Source organism: Lampris incognitus, chromosome 5 (genome assembly GCF_029633865.1).
Source record: "Lampris incognitus isolate fLamInc1 chromosome 5, fLamInc1.hap2, whole genome shotgun sequence".
In the NCBI taxonomy this organism is placed as follows: Eukaryota; Metazoa; Chordata; class Actinopteri; order Lampriformes; family Lampridae; genus Lampris; species Lampris incognitus.
In genome coordinates this window covers 56,811,027-56,829,118 of record NC_079215.1, presented here as the reverse complement: position 1 = coordinate 56,829,118, position 18,092 = coordinate 56,811,027, and the positions used below count along the sequence as shown (strand labels likewise).

Below are 18,092 nucleotides of genomic sequence, written 5' to 3'. Positions count from 1 at the left end.
GGAGGGAGGCTAGGCTTTGACTTAACAATTGTTTGACTAATGTTCTTGTCAACATGAGCCAGAGACTTATCAAGCCACTTAAGAGAACATGGAAGTTGGCCAATTATCACTGTTAGTGTGTCAAACTTGGGTTGTTGGCTAATAATATGAGGCAGTTCCATCTCCCATGTGGCAGGTATTTCTGAAGTCTGTTGAAGAGCTTTTTATATTCAAACACGGCATGAAAAACTCAAAGCAATGGGTGGGATTTTTGATACTCTTACCAACAGCAAATGGAGATTTAAAAAAAAAAGGGTTTCCCACTGTTAAAATTAAGATATACTTTATTAATCCCCATGGGGATATTCATCTTCTGCATTTAACCCATTGTAGCTGTGTAGCTAGGAGGAGTGGGCAGCCACAGTGCAACGACCAGGGACCAACTCCAGTTCTTCTTTCCTATTGCCTTGGTCAGGGGCACAGACAGTAATATTAGCCCTAACATGACTGACTTTGATGGTGGGAGGAAACAGGAGGATCTGGCGGAAACCACACAGACACGGGGAGAACATGCAAACTCCAAATAGAAAGGACCTAGAACGGCCTGGGGTTTGAACCAAAGACCTTCTTGCAGTGAGGCAACAGTAATAACCACTGGGCCACTGGGCCACTGTGCCGCTCGTGGGAAACCAGGTCTAAGTGATGGTTGGAATGTGACATGGGAGCTTCGGATAATGTCAAGTAAACAGGGAAGACATTGTTTTTCACAACGAGTTGCGCCAAGGTAAAACAAAACCGGTATCAGCATGCAGCAGGCATCATGACCAACATTACCCTTCTCTTAGCAATCATAGGCTTGTTTGGTTTTCTGGCCTTTGGATCTATGTTTTAATTGCGCTATTAACAGCATGCTGGTCGTACCGACGCCATTGGATCAAAATGGGACTAAATATGCAGAAATGCGGCAATATCAGCAATTTCAATGAGGCAAATTTGTAATTTGTGAAATTGGGCTTTTCGCATAAAATCGACTTGAATGTCGTGCAGAGGCTAATCCATCAATACCTGTCACCACAAACTGTACCTTTTTCTATGGGAAATATACCATAACAATACATCTAATTCTCGCTTTTCCTTTGCCAAGCTCAAAACAGTTTGCATTGTGATAAATTGACAGTGGTTGAGGAAATTGATGCAGCTTGTGTGGTGACGCAGTGTGCACTTTGTGTGTGTGTGTGTGTGTGTATGTGTGTGTGTGTGTGATTGATTCATTCTGCTTGTCAGGGGCTGCTGCTGTGTTGCTATTCTTCCTCTTCAAAGTTTAATCAACACCTTAGATGGCAACCCAGCACCGCCACTGCTTCATACTACTGCTGTCACTTCCCTGCATTTCTATTGATTCTGTGTGCGCGAACACTCACACAGAACTCCGTACTCTTGGTCTTCTGGGCATGTGTGTGTGTGTGTGTGTGTGTGTGTGTGTGTGTGTGTGTGTGTGTGTGTGTGTGTGTGTGTGCGTGCAAAATATTAGCCCAAAACTGTCCCTGATGACCTGCTGTGATCCTTTCATTAGAGTAAGGGGGACGGGGGGGGGCTGATGGGGGAAAAAAGCACTTCAGAAACAAAGCATGCATCGTTGATTATAATACCTGGCTTTTTGAGATGCGGAAGTGATACTGATGTAAATTAGAAAGGATGGAAGAACACAGTCATCTCTACCAGTGAGGAAACACGGGGCTGAGTCTGACCACCGCGTTAACTCCATTGTAATCACAGGTGTCTGGGTAGTGTAGCGGTCTATTCCGTTGCCTACCAACAAAGGGATTGTCGGTTCGAAAACCCATGTTACCTCCGGCTTGGTCAGGCAGCCCTACAGACACAACTGGTCATGTCTGCGGGTGGGAAGCTGGATGTGGGTATGTGTCCTGGTCGCTGCACTAGCGTCTCCTCTGGTCAGTTGGGGTGCCTGTTTAGGGGGGAGGGGGAACTGGGGGGAACAGCGTGATCCTCCCACGTGCTACGTCCCCCTGGTGAAACTCCTCACTGTCAGGTGAAAAGAAGCGACGGGCGACTCCACATGTATCAGAGGAGGCATGTGGTCGTCTGCAGCCCTCCCCGGATCGGCAGAGCGGGTGGAGCAGCAACCGGGATGGCTCGAAAGAAGGGGGTATTTGGCCAAGTCCAATTGCAGAGAAAAAGGGGAGGGGGGAATCTATTGTAATACTATTATTAGATTTCTCGCGAATAACAAACACAAAAATGTGACGCTGTGGGCAAAGGCAGCAAGGAGTAATAATAAAATAGAGAACAGGGGAGCAAAGCAGATAAATGAAAGAAGAACTTGAGGGAAATGTTCCAGGCTTTTGATACACATTAAAGCTCTAGTTGATGCATGTGCCTGTATAAAAATACTCACACACACACACACACACACACGCACACACACACAAATAAAAAGCCTACCAGACACATAATTTGGCCCCAAAAGCCCTTTGAAAAAGGATAATGGACACGGTGGTGAAAGGCTATCTGTAGGAAGCCAGAGCCCGGCATAAAGCCATGCAGCGCTCTGGGAGAGACAGCCGTGGGAATCAGACAGTGCCACACAGTAATATGGTAATTACGGAAGGGAGACATAGCCATGCTCGACTTCTCTAATCACGTGTTTCCATGTGTTCACACGTGAAGGTGATGTACACGTCGAGCTGTGTGAGCTATTGAGTGTATGCAATGTACATGATGTGTGTGTGTGTGTGTGTGTGTGTGTGTGTGCGCACGCGCGTGTGAGAGCGTGTATGGGCATGCACGCACATGTCCGTTGCATGTGTGAGACTGCTAGGGATCCATCTGTGTGTCTGCAGAGCTTCAGCTTTCCATCCAGGCAGAGAGTAAGTAGGTTGGCACCTAATGAGGCGGTTACTGGGAACAGCATATGGTCTGCTCCGTGCTGTTCTCCTGGCTCCGCCATTACTGGCAGAGAGAGTCGGGGAGAGCTGAGGGTTGGGGTCTGGTTGGGAGAGATGCATCCACGAAATGTATCTACTTAGACACACAAGGCTTTCAATAGTTACAGAGTCCCCCCCCCCCCCCCGGGGGGGAGCTGTACAAGCAGGCCACGAGCAGAAAGATCTGCAGGGTTACTAAAAGCAAGAGAAAAAAAATTCCGTCATTGCGGCCGCGTCCATTTAATCTCATGGAACGCTCGTTACAAAGGGGCGACACCCTAATTGTACATCAGCTGACGTTAGAGTAGAGATGTGTAATTAGCGAGAGAACGCAACAGGCAGAGACTAATGCTTATACTCGGGTCAGAAGCAAACATAAAAAAACAAACACATAATTGACTTCTCACTGCTTTTGATATCCTTTCAAATGGAAAGGCCCCGCTCATTAAAACTGACAAACGCTTGCTGTGAAACGTTCTTCAAAGCTAACTGCTTCCCCCCACTTGCTCCAACTAAATACCACACATGCAGAAAACTCCACACCCTCTGCTGGGCAAAGCTGAATTCTGCCGTGCGAAATATAACCCAATTATCAAATAAAAATGAATTTTAGCCTTCTTCACTTATGTTAAAAAGGTAATGGGCAGGCGTCCGAGTGGTGTGGCGGTCTGTTCCGTTGCCTACCAACACAGAGATCGTCGGTTCGAATCCCCGTGTTTCCTCCGGCTTGGTCAGGCGTCCCTACAGACATAATTGGCCGTGTCTGTGGGTGGAAAGCCAGATGTGGGTATGTGTTCTAGTTGCAAGACTAGCGCCTCCTCTGGTTGGTCGGGGGGGGGTCTGGGAGGAATAGCGTGGGGAAGGGAAACTGGGGGGAATAGTGTGATCCTCCCACGCGCTACGTTCCCCTGGTGAAACTCCTCACTGTCAGGTGAAAAGAAGCGGCTGGCGACTCCACATGTACCAGAGGAGGCATGTGGTAGTCTGCAGCCCTCCCCGGATCAGCAGAGGGGGTGGAGCAGGGTGGGGTAATCGGCCAGATACAACTGGGGAGAAAAAGGAGGAAAAATCAAAAAAACAAAAGGTAATTTAATCTACTTGTGTATGATGCTAACTTGGCGAGCTGTCACTCACATCTCGTCTTTAAAATGGAGACTGCTTGCTTCTGAGACAAGTGTGTCACAAAAAAGCAGGTCAAGAATTTTCAGTTTGCCTTTCGCCCTAAGTGCTCATGGGCAGTGCATATTACTATCCTGTCCACCGTGTTACCATTTGGCCTAAGAAAAATCATCCATTATATCAAAAATCATGTACCAACTGTGGTCATATAATCTTCCTTAAGCACCCGTGAAAACCCTGAAATATTTAAATTTAATAATAAAATAATCCAGAATAAGAAACCCTTTTGGAATATTAGTGCATAATTCAGGCTCATGACTATTTACCGAAGCGGCTGAGGACTGGCTGCAGTCTCTGAAAGGTTGTGCTGCAAAGCGTTGAGCTACAGAAAATACCCCAAAAGCAGGGGGAATAACTGCATTTTGATATAAATGAACTCACCGTGAGTTCTGGAGCAGTGAGTTGAAGGGAAGGCCTCTCAGTCAGTCACTCTGTCTCATTCCCAATGCTCATCCCCCCCCCCCCCCCCCCCCAGCGACCCATCTCTCCCCTTTCTTTCAATCCCACTATTGTTCTGGTCTGAATACTAAACTAAATACTAAACAGTCAGGAGCCTCTGTTCATCGCCAGTTCACCTGGATTTCTCTCTATCCCTCCCTTATCCCAACCCCTCCCTCACTTCTGTTTTGTCTGCTCTCGCTCTACACCCTCCTCCTCCACCATATTTTCTCTCGCTCCCTCCCTGAGGGTGGAAAATTCTCTTTCATCAGCACCCTGTCTTTGGTCTTGTCCTCTACCTCATTTGTCTCTTCATCATTGCCCCCTCCTCCCTTCAACCCCCCTCCGCGTCAAGCGCCTTCTCACTCCCTTCTGACCCTCCCCTTCCTCCCCTGTGTGTTCTGTCTTTTACCTCAGGTCCTCCATGGTGACCTCGCCCTTGTCCAAGATGCCCTTCTCGCGCCTCAGCCTCTTGATCTCTAGCTTCAGCAGGCGGATGTCGTCCAGACGCTGGTTGTACTGCCGGTCGCCCTTGTTCAGGATGGTCTGCAGGATGCTGATCTTCTTGTACAGCAGAGCCCGTTCATCGTTGCGCCGCAGCAGATGGGTGCCGAAGATGTCTCTATCATGGATCACCTTGATGACAGAAAAAGCAACACAAAACAAAAAGCAATCAACACATATGACTGGGTGGGTAATTCATACCCCACTGCCAGCCAAATATATATATTTTTTAAATTTTGAACGTGGCGTGTAAATTGGTCCACTCAGTCAGCTAACTTCTGCAGGCGACCCCTCCTTCTTTCAGAGTATTGATTTTAAACTATCTCTGTAATAATCTTTCTGGTTTTTTTAAGTAGCTAGTCTCTTGGTATCGTCCTGATTCTTCAGCAACTTGCGACTGAAAAAAATCAATAGTGTAAGACCACTGCTCTGAGAAAAAACACACTCTGGATGATATTAAGGAAACTCATAAAGGTATAATTAGCAAAAGCATGGTTAACTGACTGCAGACATTAGGTTTTCCTGCATAGCTAACCATAGCAAACTTGACATATGCCACTTGTTGATTCCTGATTCCAAAGCCATTCCAGATATCTATACTAGGACTGTAACAATACTTTACGAGACAGGAAAGTCCCGATACGTACGTACATGTGACGATTCAAATGGGGGAGATGAAAAATGAACTGTGATACTCTTTTTAAACAGCAGAGGGCCCGGGCCTGAGGTCCCTGGGCCCACAGGACGCGGCAGACCAAGCTCTCCCAGCTGATCCAGCGCCAGCTCTCCAAGCCATCAAACGAAGACAAAACAAACTTAGATGCAAACGTGGACAAAGACACTACATGGACGGTATTGGGTGAGGCCGCTGCAAACGTACGTTCGTGCCGCCATCTTCCCACACCGGTACCGGGTGAGGCCACTGCAAACATGAATTTGCACAGCCATCTTCTCACACCGGAAGCGGGTGAGGCCGCTGCAAACATGAATTTGCACAGCCATCTTCCCACACCGGTAGCGGGTGAGGCCGCTGCAAACATGAATTTGCACAGCCATCTTCTCACACCGGAAGCGGGAACCATGCGTGCGCACGGCTTTACAAATCTGAGGAAAAAAATGCATATGCGTAGTTCTGTCTTTGTGCATGCAGACAGTTTTAGTCATGGATCTAAACAGAGTTTTATGCATGTGGCCCCAGGATGTGGAAAACACTAGATACACATACAAGTTAGGCAGTTACTGCTATCTGCTGAGAGGTTCTTTTGAACAAACTCAGGATGACACCATAGTTTAGCATCTCTCTTAGAAGGCTGAATCTTTAGACTTTCTACTGGCTGTCAGCCATGTATGCTGCAAGTGTGGTTCTGTGCTTTTGCTGTGTGGTGAGTCAAAAGTCATTACCCCACTAAACAATGATTCACCCCTAAGGAGGCAAAAAATGAATATGCTCATCAACACAATTTTATTTTGGCTCTGTGTAAAAAGATCTCACTGTGACAGTTCTGCTGGCTGATGGAAGTGTCTTTGTTCATTATGTGTCACGTGATGGATACAAACACACACACACACACACACACACACACACACACACACACAACTTACTTAAAAATACACATAGACACAATTATGCCAGCCCTCACTTGCGCACACAAACACTTCATGCGCACACACCCTTGCATGCAAATACACACACACACACACACACACACACACACACACACACACACACACACACACACACACACACACACACACATATCTACTACTACTACTTTCGGCTGCTCCCGTTAGTGGGCGCCACAGCAGATCATCAGTTTCCATCTCTTCCTGTCCTCTGCATCTTCCTCTGTCACACCAGCCACCTGTATGTCCTCCCTCACCACATCCATAAACCTCCTCTTTGCCCTTCCTCTTTTCCTCTTCCCTGGCAGCTCCATATTCAGCATCCTTCTCTCAATATACCCAGCATCTCTCCTCCACACATGACCACACCATCTATATGTATACTATCCCTACTGTTAGGCCTGTGACAATGACCCCCTTATTAAGAAATCAGCACAATTCTGCCATTTAACTGATTGGGTCCTTTAATGTTTCATCTGCTTCCTCAACTGTTTCACGCTAGTGTTCTCTATATCCCCGCTTCCTCCTGATGCCTGCACACAAAGGAGGGCTCAGAGCTGTATTCACATAACGTTCAGGGTCAGAGGGGTCACTGGGGCCTATAGGCTCGAGTGAGAGGGGCCGGCTCTGTGTTAAATTAGCTTTGAGTGGACTAAGACCTTGCTCTCTTTCAGTCCCATAGCTATACAGGCAGCCAGTCAGTTCACTGACGCAAGGAAAGACCCCTTTGACAGATTCTTTCCTTCTCAACACTCTCATTCTCTGTTCCCCCACACCTCTCGCCCTCTCAGTCTCTCTCTCTACCTGATCATCTCTCTCTTTCTCTCTCTGTATGAGGTGGCCATGAAGGTCACATACCTTTGGAGCTACAGGAGGTGAGGGAACACAAGTGGCAACAACATGTGCCAGGTCAGGGCATGGCGGGGTTCAGGTGGAGGGGTTTTCACAAAGCCCCTCTCCCAAAAAGAGAGGGGGATGTGCAGTGGAGGGTGGCTCATGTGGCTTTAGCCACTAATGTTTTTCATGTTTTTGCTGAATATAATGGTGTGACATCATTGTTTGACCTGCTGTTGATGGTATGTGGGAAGCTGGGGGTGGGCTTCACTGTGGGTCTGCACGTCTCGGGGCTGAGATGCTCACATAGGAACAGGCCAAAGTGAACACTTGCGAACTTTTTGTTTGGCCAAGCTAAGGTTACCACATGGCCTACAAGGAGGAGCAGGGGGAGAGGCAGTGGGTGTGGATCCAGTGGCCCTATTCAGGACATTGGTCACTGCACACTGAGAGCAGAATATGATTATTACAGCTGGGTGAGCGATACCGTAGACTTTGAACATGTCTGGTGTGTAGGGAGGCTGTATGAGTTTTTGGGGAGGGGGCTTGTCTATGCTTGTAGGGTGTCTGGGAGGCGTGGCGGCCTATTCAGTTGCCTACCAACATGGGGATCGTTGGTTCGAATCCCCGTGTTACCTCCAGCTTAGTCGGGTGCCCCTACAGACACAATTGGTCGTGTGTCTGCAGGTGGGAAGCCGGATGTGGGTAGGTGTCCTGGTCGCTGCACTAGCGCCTCCTCTGGTAGGGTGGGGTGCCTGTTTGGGGGGGGGACTGGGGGGAATAGCGTGATCCTCCCATGCGCTACGTCCCCCTGGTGAAACTCCTCGCTGTCAGGTGAAAAGAAGTGGCTGGTGACTCCACATGTATCGGAGGAAGCATGTGGTAGCCTGCAGCCCTAACCCGGATTGGCAGAGGGGGTGGAGCCCTGGCCAGGACGGCTTGGAATAGTGGTGTAATTGGCCAAGAAAAATTGGGGAGAAAAAAGGGGAAATAAATAAATAAAATAAAATAAAATAAAATAAAAGACTATATATGTGTAATGGTTGGTGTGATCAATATGTACATAACCATATGTAAAACTGAACAACGTGTGGGGATGGTGGCGGTTGGTGCGTTGGTGTTTGTGTGTGTGTGCTTGTGGGTGTGGCGGTTTATGAGGTGTAGGTTGTATGTTAGGTTTTTAATTATGTAATTAGTTTGTGTTGTTTTATGAGGTGACGCTGATCATTAACATCAAAAGTCAAAGTGACTCTCTCTGTTTCTTCACCTGGTCCATTTCCTGCTTCTGTCGCAGCTTCTCAGCGTCAGCATCGGCTATGATCTTGTGCAGCTTTTGCTCCTCTGCCTCCTGGCTGTCAACGCGCTGCTTTGCCTCCTCTGCCTGCTGCTTCAATAGCTGCAGCTCCCCCTGTAGCAGGACATAGAGGGACACACACACACACAAACACACACACACACACACACACACACACACATATTTACCTACACTATACTGAGGTTGTTTATCTGAAAGGTGTCAGGTATGTAAGATATAATACAGAGACCCTGCATAAGATTGGAGAAATGAGCTAGTGTCTGTAGCACTGTGCACAGGTTGGGAAGATCTGGGAAGATCTGGGAGGGGGGTGTAAAAATTTTACCCTCTTTCCTCCCTCAACAAATACTGCTAATGTTCCCTTGAACAAGCTCCTATTTTCAATGGTTTCAGTCAAGCTGCTAAGTGATCACAAAGAAGTGTATCGTGGCACCAGGCCGCCTGTGGGTACAACATGGCTTTAGATGAATGTTTGTAACTATAACATTGTAAGGCAAGGTGGTACGAAAAGAGTAAAAGAAAATCTTCAAATGAAAACTACAAGTTGCAAAATGGCCATTGCTGCACTTCAATGTCCCATTTAAAAAAATACAAGTTCTACCTTAACAAGTAACAACAGTAAAGTTTAACCATATAAGAAGCACCGAGACAAAAAGAGAAGGGCAAATGCAAGATGGAAAAGTAAGGTAATTTTGCTCTGTCTAATAAATTCTAACCCCTGTCCCACTGTTGTGCCTAAAGAGACAGTGAGGAAAGTCTCACTGCAGCGAGAGACTGCTGGGCTGATGCGGTTGAAAAGGACTTAAGATATTCATTAGTGCCCGAATCAGGTGTCCCTTTGACTGGCTGTGCGCCCAGAATGGTCCTCGGTCCCCCAAGCACTGTGCTAGAAGTGATGGTAGTGGGGTTGACATTTTCAACAAAATGAAGGACTGAATAAAACAGTCCCTTGAGCAAAAGAGAGGGTTAGTTGTGATTTCTTTCTGTCCCCCTACACATCAATTAGTTTGAATTCTAATAGCGAGCATATTCATGCTGTTGCCACTATTTGTCCACCAGATGTTTCGATGCAGCAACACTGTTCAAACTTTAAAAAAATTAAGCTGCTTAAGAGATGTACAAATGTATTCCATTTTTAATTAGGTGTACTTGTGATATTTAATTTTGTTTGAGAAAGACTTTCTCATAGAAATTAAGCAGGAATGTTCAGAAATCCTTGAGTGATGAGCTGATAAAACTTTATTTATTTGTTTGTTTATTTATTTATTTATCTGTCTGTCATGTCAGAATATGGCAGTGGTTGGAAAATAAACTGTAGAAATTAGAGGCTGAACGGAAGACAGAAATACCCGGGACTAAGAGGTGCAAAAAATAAATAAATAAAATAAACAAAAACAAAAAAACAGTTTCATTCAGGCTTTCAAAGTCCAGTCTTGGCCGGATCTGCTTCTTTTGAACCCCCTTCTTCCTCTTGATTTCGATGGACATCAGTCATCTGCATCAATCACGGCCCTCGTGATGTTAACATCACGGTGGTCCCTGGTTCATACAATGACAGAGTCAAGAAGATGCCACTGTTTGGAGCGGGAGTGTCTCCAAGACGCCTTAAATTTGTTTTTGTTTTTTTCTGGCAAAACAGTGTTAGTGATGGTGAGGTCATACTGAGCACACTTGCTTAGAAGCAGGATACCATTTGGTTCTATGTTCCCGATGCCTTCCTTTCCTATAGTGCCTTTCCAGAGGTGTTGATCCCGGCCGACCCTGGCATTGAAGTCTCCCAGGAGAATAACCTCATCCTTCTTGAGGATTCTTGACTGTCTCGTCTAAGCAGGTGTAGAAGGTCTCTTTTACTTGCTCTTCAGAGTCCAAAGTAGGGGCATAGGCACGCACAACTGTTGACATCTGGTTGTTGGCAAACACCAGAGGGATGGTCATGAGACGCTCACTGATCCCCACAAGAATTGCAAACAGGTGGCTGACGACCTGGTTCCTGATGGCAGATCCTGGGCTCATCAGCACCGTTTCCTTCCCAGAAGAAAGTGTAGCCACCCTTCTTCTCCTTCAGTTGTCCTTCATCTGTCTGTCGGATCTCAGAAAGGGCAGCTATGTCAATCTGGCATCTCTTCAATTTTCTAGCGATGATCGTGGTTCTCCTCTCTCATCTGTCACTGGCTGCACTATCCATCAGTGTATGAACATTCCAGGCTCCAAAGTTCTTGTTTCTATGTTTCTGAGAGCAGGTGGTGATCCCTCTGGTTGTGGCAATCCAGTCAGGAGTTTTGAGGCAGGCTATTTTTATGGCACCTTTTCTAGCCCTTTCCCCAGGTGGGGTGAGCTGGTTGCCATAGGACTTAATCTGGGATGTTAGGGTGAATTCCCTTTATGCAGGATGCCTGTGCGTGACTTTGTTTAATATAGGGAGACTGGTGCACAGACAGCCACCAGCCATCTGGGACAGGATCCAGTGGCATGGAGTCCAAGATGACTGGGGGCCCATTTCTGCTGCAGCCTTCATCCACCTTCCCAGCCATTGTGATGCTTCCCTAAAGTCAGCCATCCTCCTCCACCTGTTCCACTGTTGAGGTCTTGCTTGGCTTGCTTTGTTAGGGACCTCCCCTTGACCTTACCACCATGGGTGACCCTACCAGTAGCATAGCTCCAGACGGCATTGCTCTCAGGATCTCAGAACCATGCAAGCTTCTCCACCACTACAACGCGACAATCCACAGAGAAGATCATTGTATACTATTAGGCAGAATAAATTGTAATTTTTGTGTCTCGGGTTTAGCTCTCTCGAGCACATTTTGTCTGCTATAATAATATTACATCGAAATTCTCTGACGTTAAATATAATAATCATCATCATCATCATCCCGCAGCCAGTGCCCAGTCCTTGTTTAACCAAAATGAGAGCTGTGTACACATTCTTGGCATAAAGTCAAACGCGTTTTCGGTGAGTGTCGGACTACGCCAAGGCTGTCCCTTGTCTCCGATTCTGTTTGTGATATTCATGGACAGGATCTCAAGGCACAGCCAAGGTGAGGAGTGTGTCTGTTTTGGGAACCTCAGAATTGCATCTCTGCTCCTCGCAGATGATGTGGTTTTGTTGGCTTCATCAGAATATTGCCTCTAGGGCACACTGGGGCAGTTTGCAGCTGAGTGTGAAATGACTGGGATGAGAGTCAGCACCTCCAGTTCTGAGGCCATGGTTCTCTACTGCAAAATGGGTTGGGGATGAGTTGTTGCCTCAAGTGAAGGAGTTCAAGTATCTCGGGGTCTTGTTCACGGGTGAGGGTAGGATGGAGCGGGAGATTGACAGGCGGATTGATGCAGCATCAGCAGTAATGCAGACACTGTACCGGACCGTTGTGGTGAAGAGGGAGCTGAGCCGGAAGGCAAGGCTCTCAATTTTCCAGTCAATCTTTGTTCCAACCCTCACCTGTGGTGATGAGCTTTGGGTAGTGACTGAAAGGGTGAGATCACAGATACAGGTGGCTGAAATGAGTTTCCTCCATAGGGTGTCTGGGCTCAGCTTAGATTTAGGGTGAGGAGCTCAGACATTCGGAGGGTGCTCGGAGTAGAGCCGCTGCTCCCTCGCGTCGAAAGAAGCCAGTTGAGGTGGTTCGGTCATCTAATTAGGATGCCTCTTGGGTGCCTTACTTTGGAGGTTTTCCGGGCACGGCCAACTGGGTGCAGACCACAGGGTAGACCCAGAACTCACTGGAGGGACTACGTGTCCAATCTGGCCTGAGAACGCCTTGGGATCCCCCAGGAGGAGCTGGAGGGCATTGCTGGGGAAAGGGATGTCTGGAGTGCCCTACTTAGCTTGCTACCACTGCGACCTGACCCCAGAGAAGCAGCTCAAGATGAATGAATGAATGAATGAATGAATGAATGAATGAATGAATGAATGAATGAACGTCAGTGAAAAAAGGCAGTATTGGAGATTTCTTTAATGTGCTTATCAAGGGAAGGGCTGGGATCAACTTTGTTGATCCCAGTTTTGGCTGCCACACTGTGAAATCACTGTTATTGATTGTTATTGTTACTTGATCAAATTGGTGTCTTTGTCTAGCAGGGCCAATAACCAGCATCCTAGTTTTATCTGAATTTAAAAGCAGGAAATTTAGTGACACCCAATTCCTCACAGGAGCCAAGCAGGCCTCCAAATCAGTCATTTTTCACTAACGCAACAGCTAAAATTCAGTGTTTCCTGTCTATGCCTGATGCAGAGACTCCAATACATGCATCTGTTTTATCCAGACTTGATTACTGTAATGTTGTTTCCAGGTCTGCCACATGCTAGTATTAAAAGTCTTCAGATGCTTCACAATAGTGCAGCTAGAATGCTAAATAAATCTAGGAAATTTGACCATGTTACACCAATTCTTGCCTCCCCTCATTAGCTTCCTATTCATGTTATATCAAACTTCAAGATGTTTCTGCTTACTTATTAGAATCAAGTTTATTGGCCATGTAGATTTGGTCATACACGGAATTTGACTCTGGTTTCATGGCCCTCTCAAAGTACTTAACATAGAATAACAACATGACAACACAACAATCTTCAGAAATATAAACAAGGATTGACTATATACAGGTGAAATAGGTGATAAAGTGCAATGGTGCAGAGAATATATCAGTGATGCTGAAAAAGATGTTAGCAGGTTACTTACATACATGCATGAGGTAGAAGGACATGACAGAGCATACCAGTATACGTACAACATACAGTACAGTATATACAAAAGGGTTGGATTTATTTGACAGTGTTAAGCATTCATTTGAATGACAGCCCCTGGAAAGAAACTAATTTTATATCTGGTTTTTTGGAGTACAGTGCTCTGTAGCGACTACCAGAGCAGAGGAGTTGGAACAGGTTGTGACCAGGATGGGTCTGCAGTGATGTTGCCTCCCTGGTGATGTACACTGCTCAAAAAAATAAAGGGAACACATAAGCAATGCAATGTAGCTCCAAGTCAATCACACTTTTGAGATATCAACCTGTCCAGTTAGGAAGCAACACTGATTTGTGAATCAATTTCACCTGTTGGTAAATTGTCTAATTTCCACCAGGTGGAAATTAGACAATTTGCAAGACAACCCCTATAAAAGGAATGGATTTGCAGGTGGTGGCCACAGACCATTTGCCTGTCCTCATCTTTTCTGGCCGATCTTTGGTTAGTTTTTCATTTTGCTAGTGCCCTCACCACTAGAGGTGGCATGAGGCGGTATCTGCAACCTACAGAAGTTGCTCAGGTAGTGCAGCTCATCCAGGATGGCACATCAATGCGTGCTGTGGCAAGAAGATTTGATGTGTCTCCCAGCACAGTGTCCAGAGCATGGAGGAGGTACCAGGAGACAGGCCAGTACACCAGGAGACGTGGAGGGGGCCGCAGGAGGACAACAACCCCGCAGCAGGACCGCTATCTGGTCCTTTGTGCAAGGAGGAACAGGAGGAGCACTGCCGGAGCCCTACAAAACGACCTTCAACAGGCCACTAATGTGCAGGTTTCTGCTCAAACAGTGAGAAACAGAATGCATGAGGATGGTATGAGGGCCCGACGTCCACAATTGGGGCCTGTGCTCACAGCCCAACACTGTGCAGCCCGATTGACCTTTGCCAGAGAACATCTTGGTTGGCAGATTCGCCATTGGCGCCCTGTACTCTTCACAGATGAGAGCAGGTTCACACTGAACACATGTGACAGACGTGAGAGTCTGGAGACGCTGTGGAGAACGTTCTGCTGCTTGCAACATCCTCCAGCATGACCGGTTTGGCGGTGGGTCAGCGATGGTCTGGGGAGGCATATCCTTGGAGGGCTGCACAGACCTCTACGTGCTAGCCAGAGGTACCATGACTGCCATTAGGTACCGGGATGAGATCCTCAGACCCATTGTCAGACCATATGCTGGTGTAGTGGGCCCTGGGTTCCTGCTCATGCATGACAATGCTCGTCCTCATGTGGCCAGAGTGTGTCAGCAGTTCCTGTATGTCGAGGGCATTGATGCTATGGACTGGCCTGCACGTTCCCCAGACCTGAATCCAATCGAGCACCTCTGGGACATCATGTCTCGTACCATCCGCCAACGCGATGTCGCACCACAGACTGTCCAGGAGTTGACCGATGCCCTGATCCAGGTCTGGGAGGAGATTCCTCAGGAGACCATCCGTCGTCTCATCAGGAGCATGCCCAGACGTTGTAGGGAGTGCATACAGGCACGTGGAGGCCACACACACTACTGAGCCTCATTTTGAATCGTCTTGAAGAATTTCCACAGAAGTTGGATCAGCCTATGTTCTCATTTTCCACTTTGATTTTGAGTATGATTCTGAATCCAGACCTTAATGGGCTAATGATTTTGATTTCCATTGATCATTCTTAGGTTATTTTGCTCTAAACACATTCCTCTGTCTAATATATAAAGATTTTCAGCTGAAATATTTCATTCATCGAGGTCTATATTGTGTTTTTAGGTGTTCCCTTTATTTTTTTGAGCAGTGTATAAGTCCTGAATAGAGAAAAAAAATCCTAAATGACCTTGCCCCATCATACCTGTCTGATTTCCTTAAACCATACATTCCATCTCAAGCTCCCTGCTCCCAAAATACAGGGCTCCTGTGTGTACCCAAAGTTAAAAAGAAGTCAATGATTTTCTCTGCAGTCTGTCCATTGTGGTCTGTCCCTGTCCTGTTTGGTGGCCGATCCAAACCAGACATTGATGGATGTGCAGAGGACGGACTGGATTATTGCAGTGTAGAACTGAATTAGCAGTTCCTGTGGCAGGGATGGCTGTGTAGTGCTTTCACTCCCGCTCTCACACCCCCGATTTCATTTTAAAACTACCCTCAACCCACATATATATTTCATACAAGTTTGATATACGGTCCGCGGACCACCACTGAGCAAAATGCCGAATGGAAAACCTGAGAAAGAAAGAAAACATCCGAGGAAACCCAACAAAACGCCAGACCTCACCGAGCTATCTGACGAAGGCGAGGGAGATGAGCCTACCAAGGTAGCCGCCATGTTAGAAACAGCCATGGAGGAAACAACAAGAGTTCATTGAGTTACAGTTCACAGGGCTGAATGAAAGACTTGATGGTATAAGAACAGAACTGGCTGCTTGCACCGCAGATATCGGGTCACTCCGCAAAGACCACAACAGCCTTAGCAAAAGATTGGACAAGACCTTGGAGACCAACAGAAACAAGCTAACCGACTATGAAGCTAAGCTAGCTGACTTGGAGGATAGAAGCCGCAGAGACAACGTGCGCATACTGGGGGTACCGGAGGGCGCAGAGGGACCTAATGCCGCCCAGTTCATCTCCACAAATCTCCCGAAATGGTTCCCTAACCTAGGTGAGCAACAGATGGAAATAATGCATGCACACCGCATCGGCCCTCCTGCTACCAGGAATCGGGGGCCTCAGATACTGATATGTAAAATGCTTCGCTTCAATGACCGTGACAAGATACTACAAGCATCGCGGAAGAACTCAGTCAAGCTCCGTGACCAAGACATTCGCTTCACCGCCAACTTCAGCAGCTATACAGTCGCGCGGCGCCGAGCTTTCTCCTCAGCAATGGAAGAAGCCAGAAAACAAGGATTCCAGACCTACCTGCTCTACCCGGCCAAGCTGAAGCTGATTCGCGGTCAAGATCAACGCTTCTTCGACACTGCTAACCAGAGCCCTAGAAAGAGAGAGTTGCGTCAACTCCGTAGACGTCAATGGGCCAATTATTTAACAGCAATGGCGGATCACGGGAGCCCTGGATAGTTCCAAACAGTGCGACCCGGGGCAATAGGATTTCTATGGCGAAGGTATGTTTCTCGCATTAATCAAAGGTTAATTTACAGGTAAGAAGCTACAGTTGACATTTTAACGATCACCATTTTACAAGCACGTTTGAATCAAATTAACAATGTAATTTAAAGTGTGACAGCTCGTCAATTCCTACACATGTGCATAGAATATGTGTCACGTTGGAATATATCTATATCTATATATAAATGTAAAAATCTGAAAATATTGGTTAGTAGTTACCAGAAATCGCGGCTAAGCAGTTCATTTAAATGACCCGCCAAGCTTCGTTTGGAACTATTCGGCGGCTACATGAACCACGTGACCCTCTCGCGTTCTGACCCCTCACTGACGCAACTCTCTCTTTCTAGGGCTCTGCTGCTAACGAAACCGAGGACTTTCTCAACACAGGACAGCCAAGGCGAGAGACTGAGTGACTCCAGGAATTAGGCGGTGGCATTCTATCAACAGACCCATGGCCTGTTATGGACAGCTGATTTAGCCTACTTAGCTATAGTTTTATCAGGCCGTACCGGACTGCTGGGTATGTTTACTGCAGACATTGTCATGATGCTGTAATGTTTTCTATTTAGCCTGTATTCGTGTTACCCTCTAAAGGCTCTTACAGCCTTGATATCGTTACATACGGGATGAAACTATTTTGGTCATGTCATGCATGTCAGCTAACGTTAAGTTTTTCAATTCAGGTTGGTTCGTTACTAACAACTGTCTTAAGTATGCTCTTATTCATTCATAAGTATTACGCTTATTATAAGGGTAGATTATTTTTATACTGTCAATTCTGACAGTCATTTACAAGGGGGCGTCGGGTGGATTCGTCTGACAGTTGCCCGCTCTCTCAGTGTCAGGTGTCTGATGTTTTTTGGGAGGGCTACTTTCTTTAGCTCATGCCTGCTTTTACTTTATTGTTTAACTCACATGTTTCTTAGCGTGAGTTTCGGGGTTTATGGCGACGGGATATCGGAGCGGGGTAGATCTTCTTACCATATTGATTATAACGTTACAGTCACTATTTTTGAATGTGCTCGCAGTGTAGGCCTACGTACATGAATTTTGCTAAGCATCATTACACCTCATTCTGCCCAGCCTAGTCCTATAGTTTTTCCATGACAGCACTACAGTTAGCAAGCTGGAACACAAACGGATTGAACGGTCCTGTGAAACGTGCAGTCTGCTTAGACTTACTCCGCAGAAATCATATTGACATCACTTCTATCCAGGAATCACATCTCCAAAAGTCAGATGTGCAACGATTCGCCAATAGACAGTATTATGTTGCAGCATCAGCTTCCACCGACTCCAAAACGCGTGGCTCGTTAATTGTTTTGGAACGCTCTCTATCAATAACTATCCTCGAGAGATTTGGCAGCGAAGATGGCCGCATTTCATATGTAAAATCTATAATTGCTGGCCGTAAAATAGTGTTCATTTCAGTATATGCGCCTAA

At 46.6% G+C, this 18,092-nt stretch overlaps 1 protein-coding gene across 1 annotated transcript in view; it reads right to left on the bottom strand.

Moving 5' to 3' along the window:
• Positions 1 to 18,092, bottom strand: part of cfap58 (cilia and flagella associated protein 58) — a 191,483-nt gene that overhangs the window by 107,625 nt on the left and 65,766 nt on the right. Inside the window, exons 12-13 of the mRNA XM_056280568.1 lie at positions 8,770 to 8,910; positions 4,954 to 5,177 (exon numbers count right to left, since the gene is read on the bottom strand). Coding sequence (XP_056136543.1) covers positions 4,954 to 5,177; positions 8,770 to 8,910 — 365 coding nt within the window. The remainder of the gene's footprint in view (positions 1 to 4,953; positions 5,178 to 8,769; positions 8,911 to 18,092) is intronic.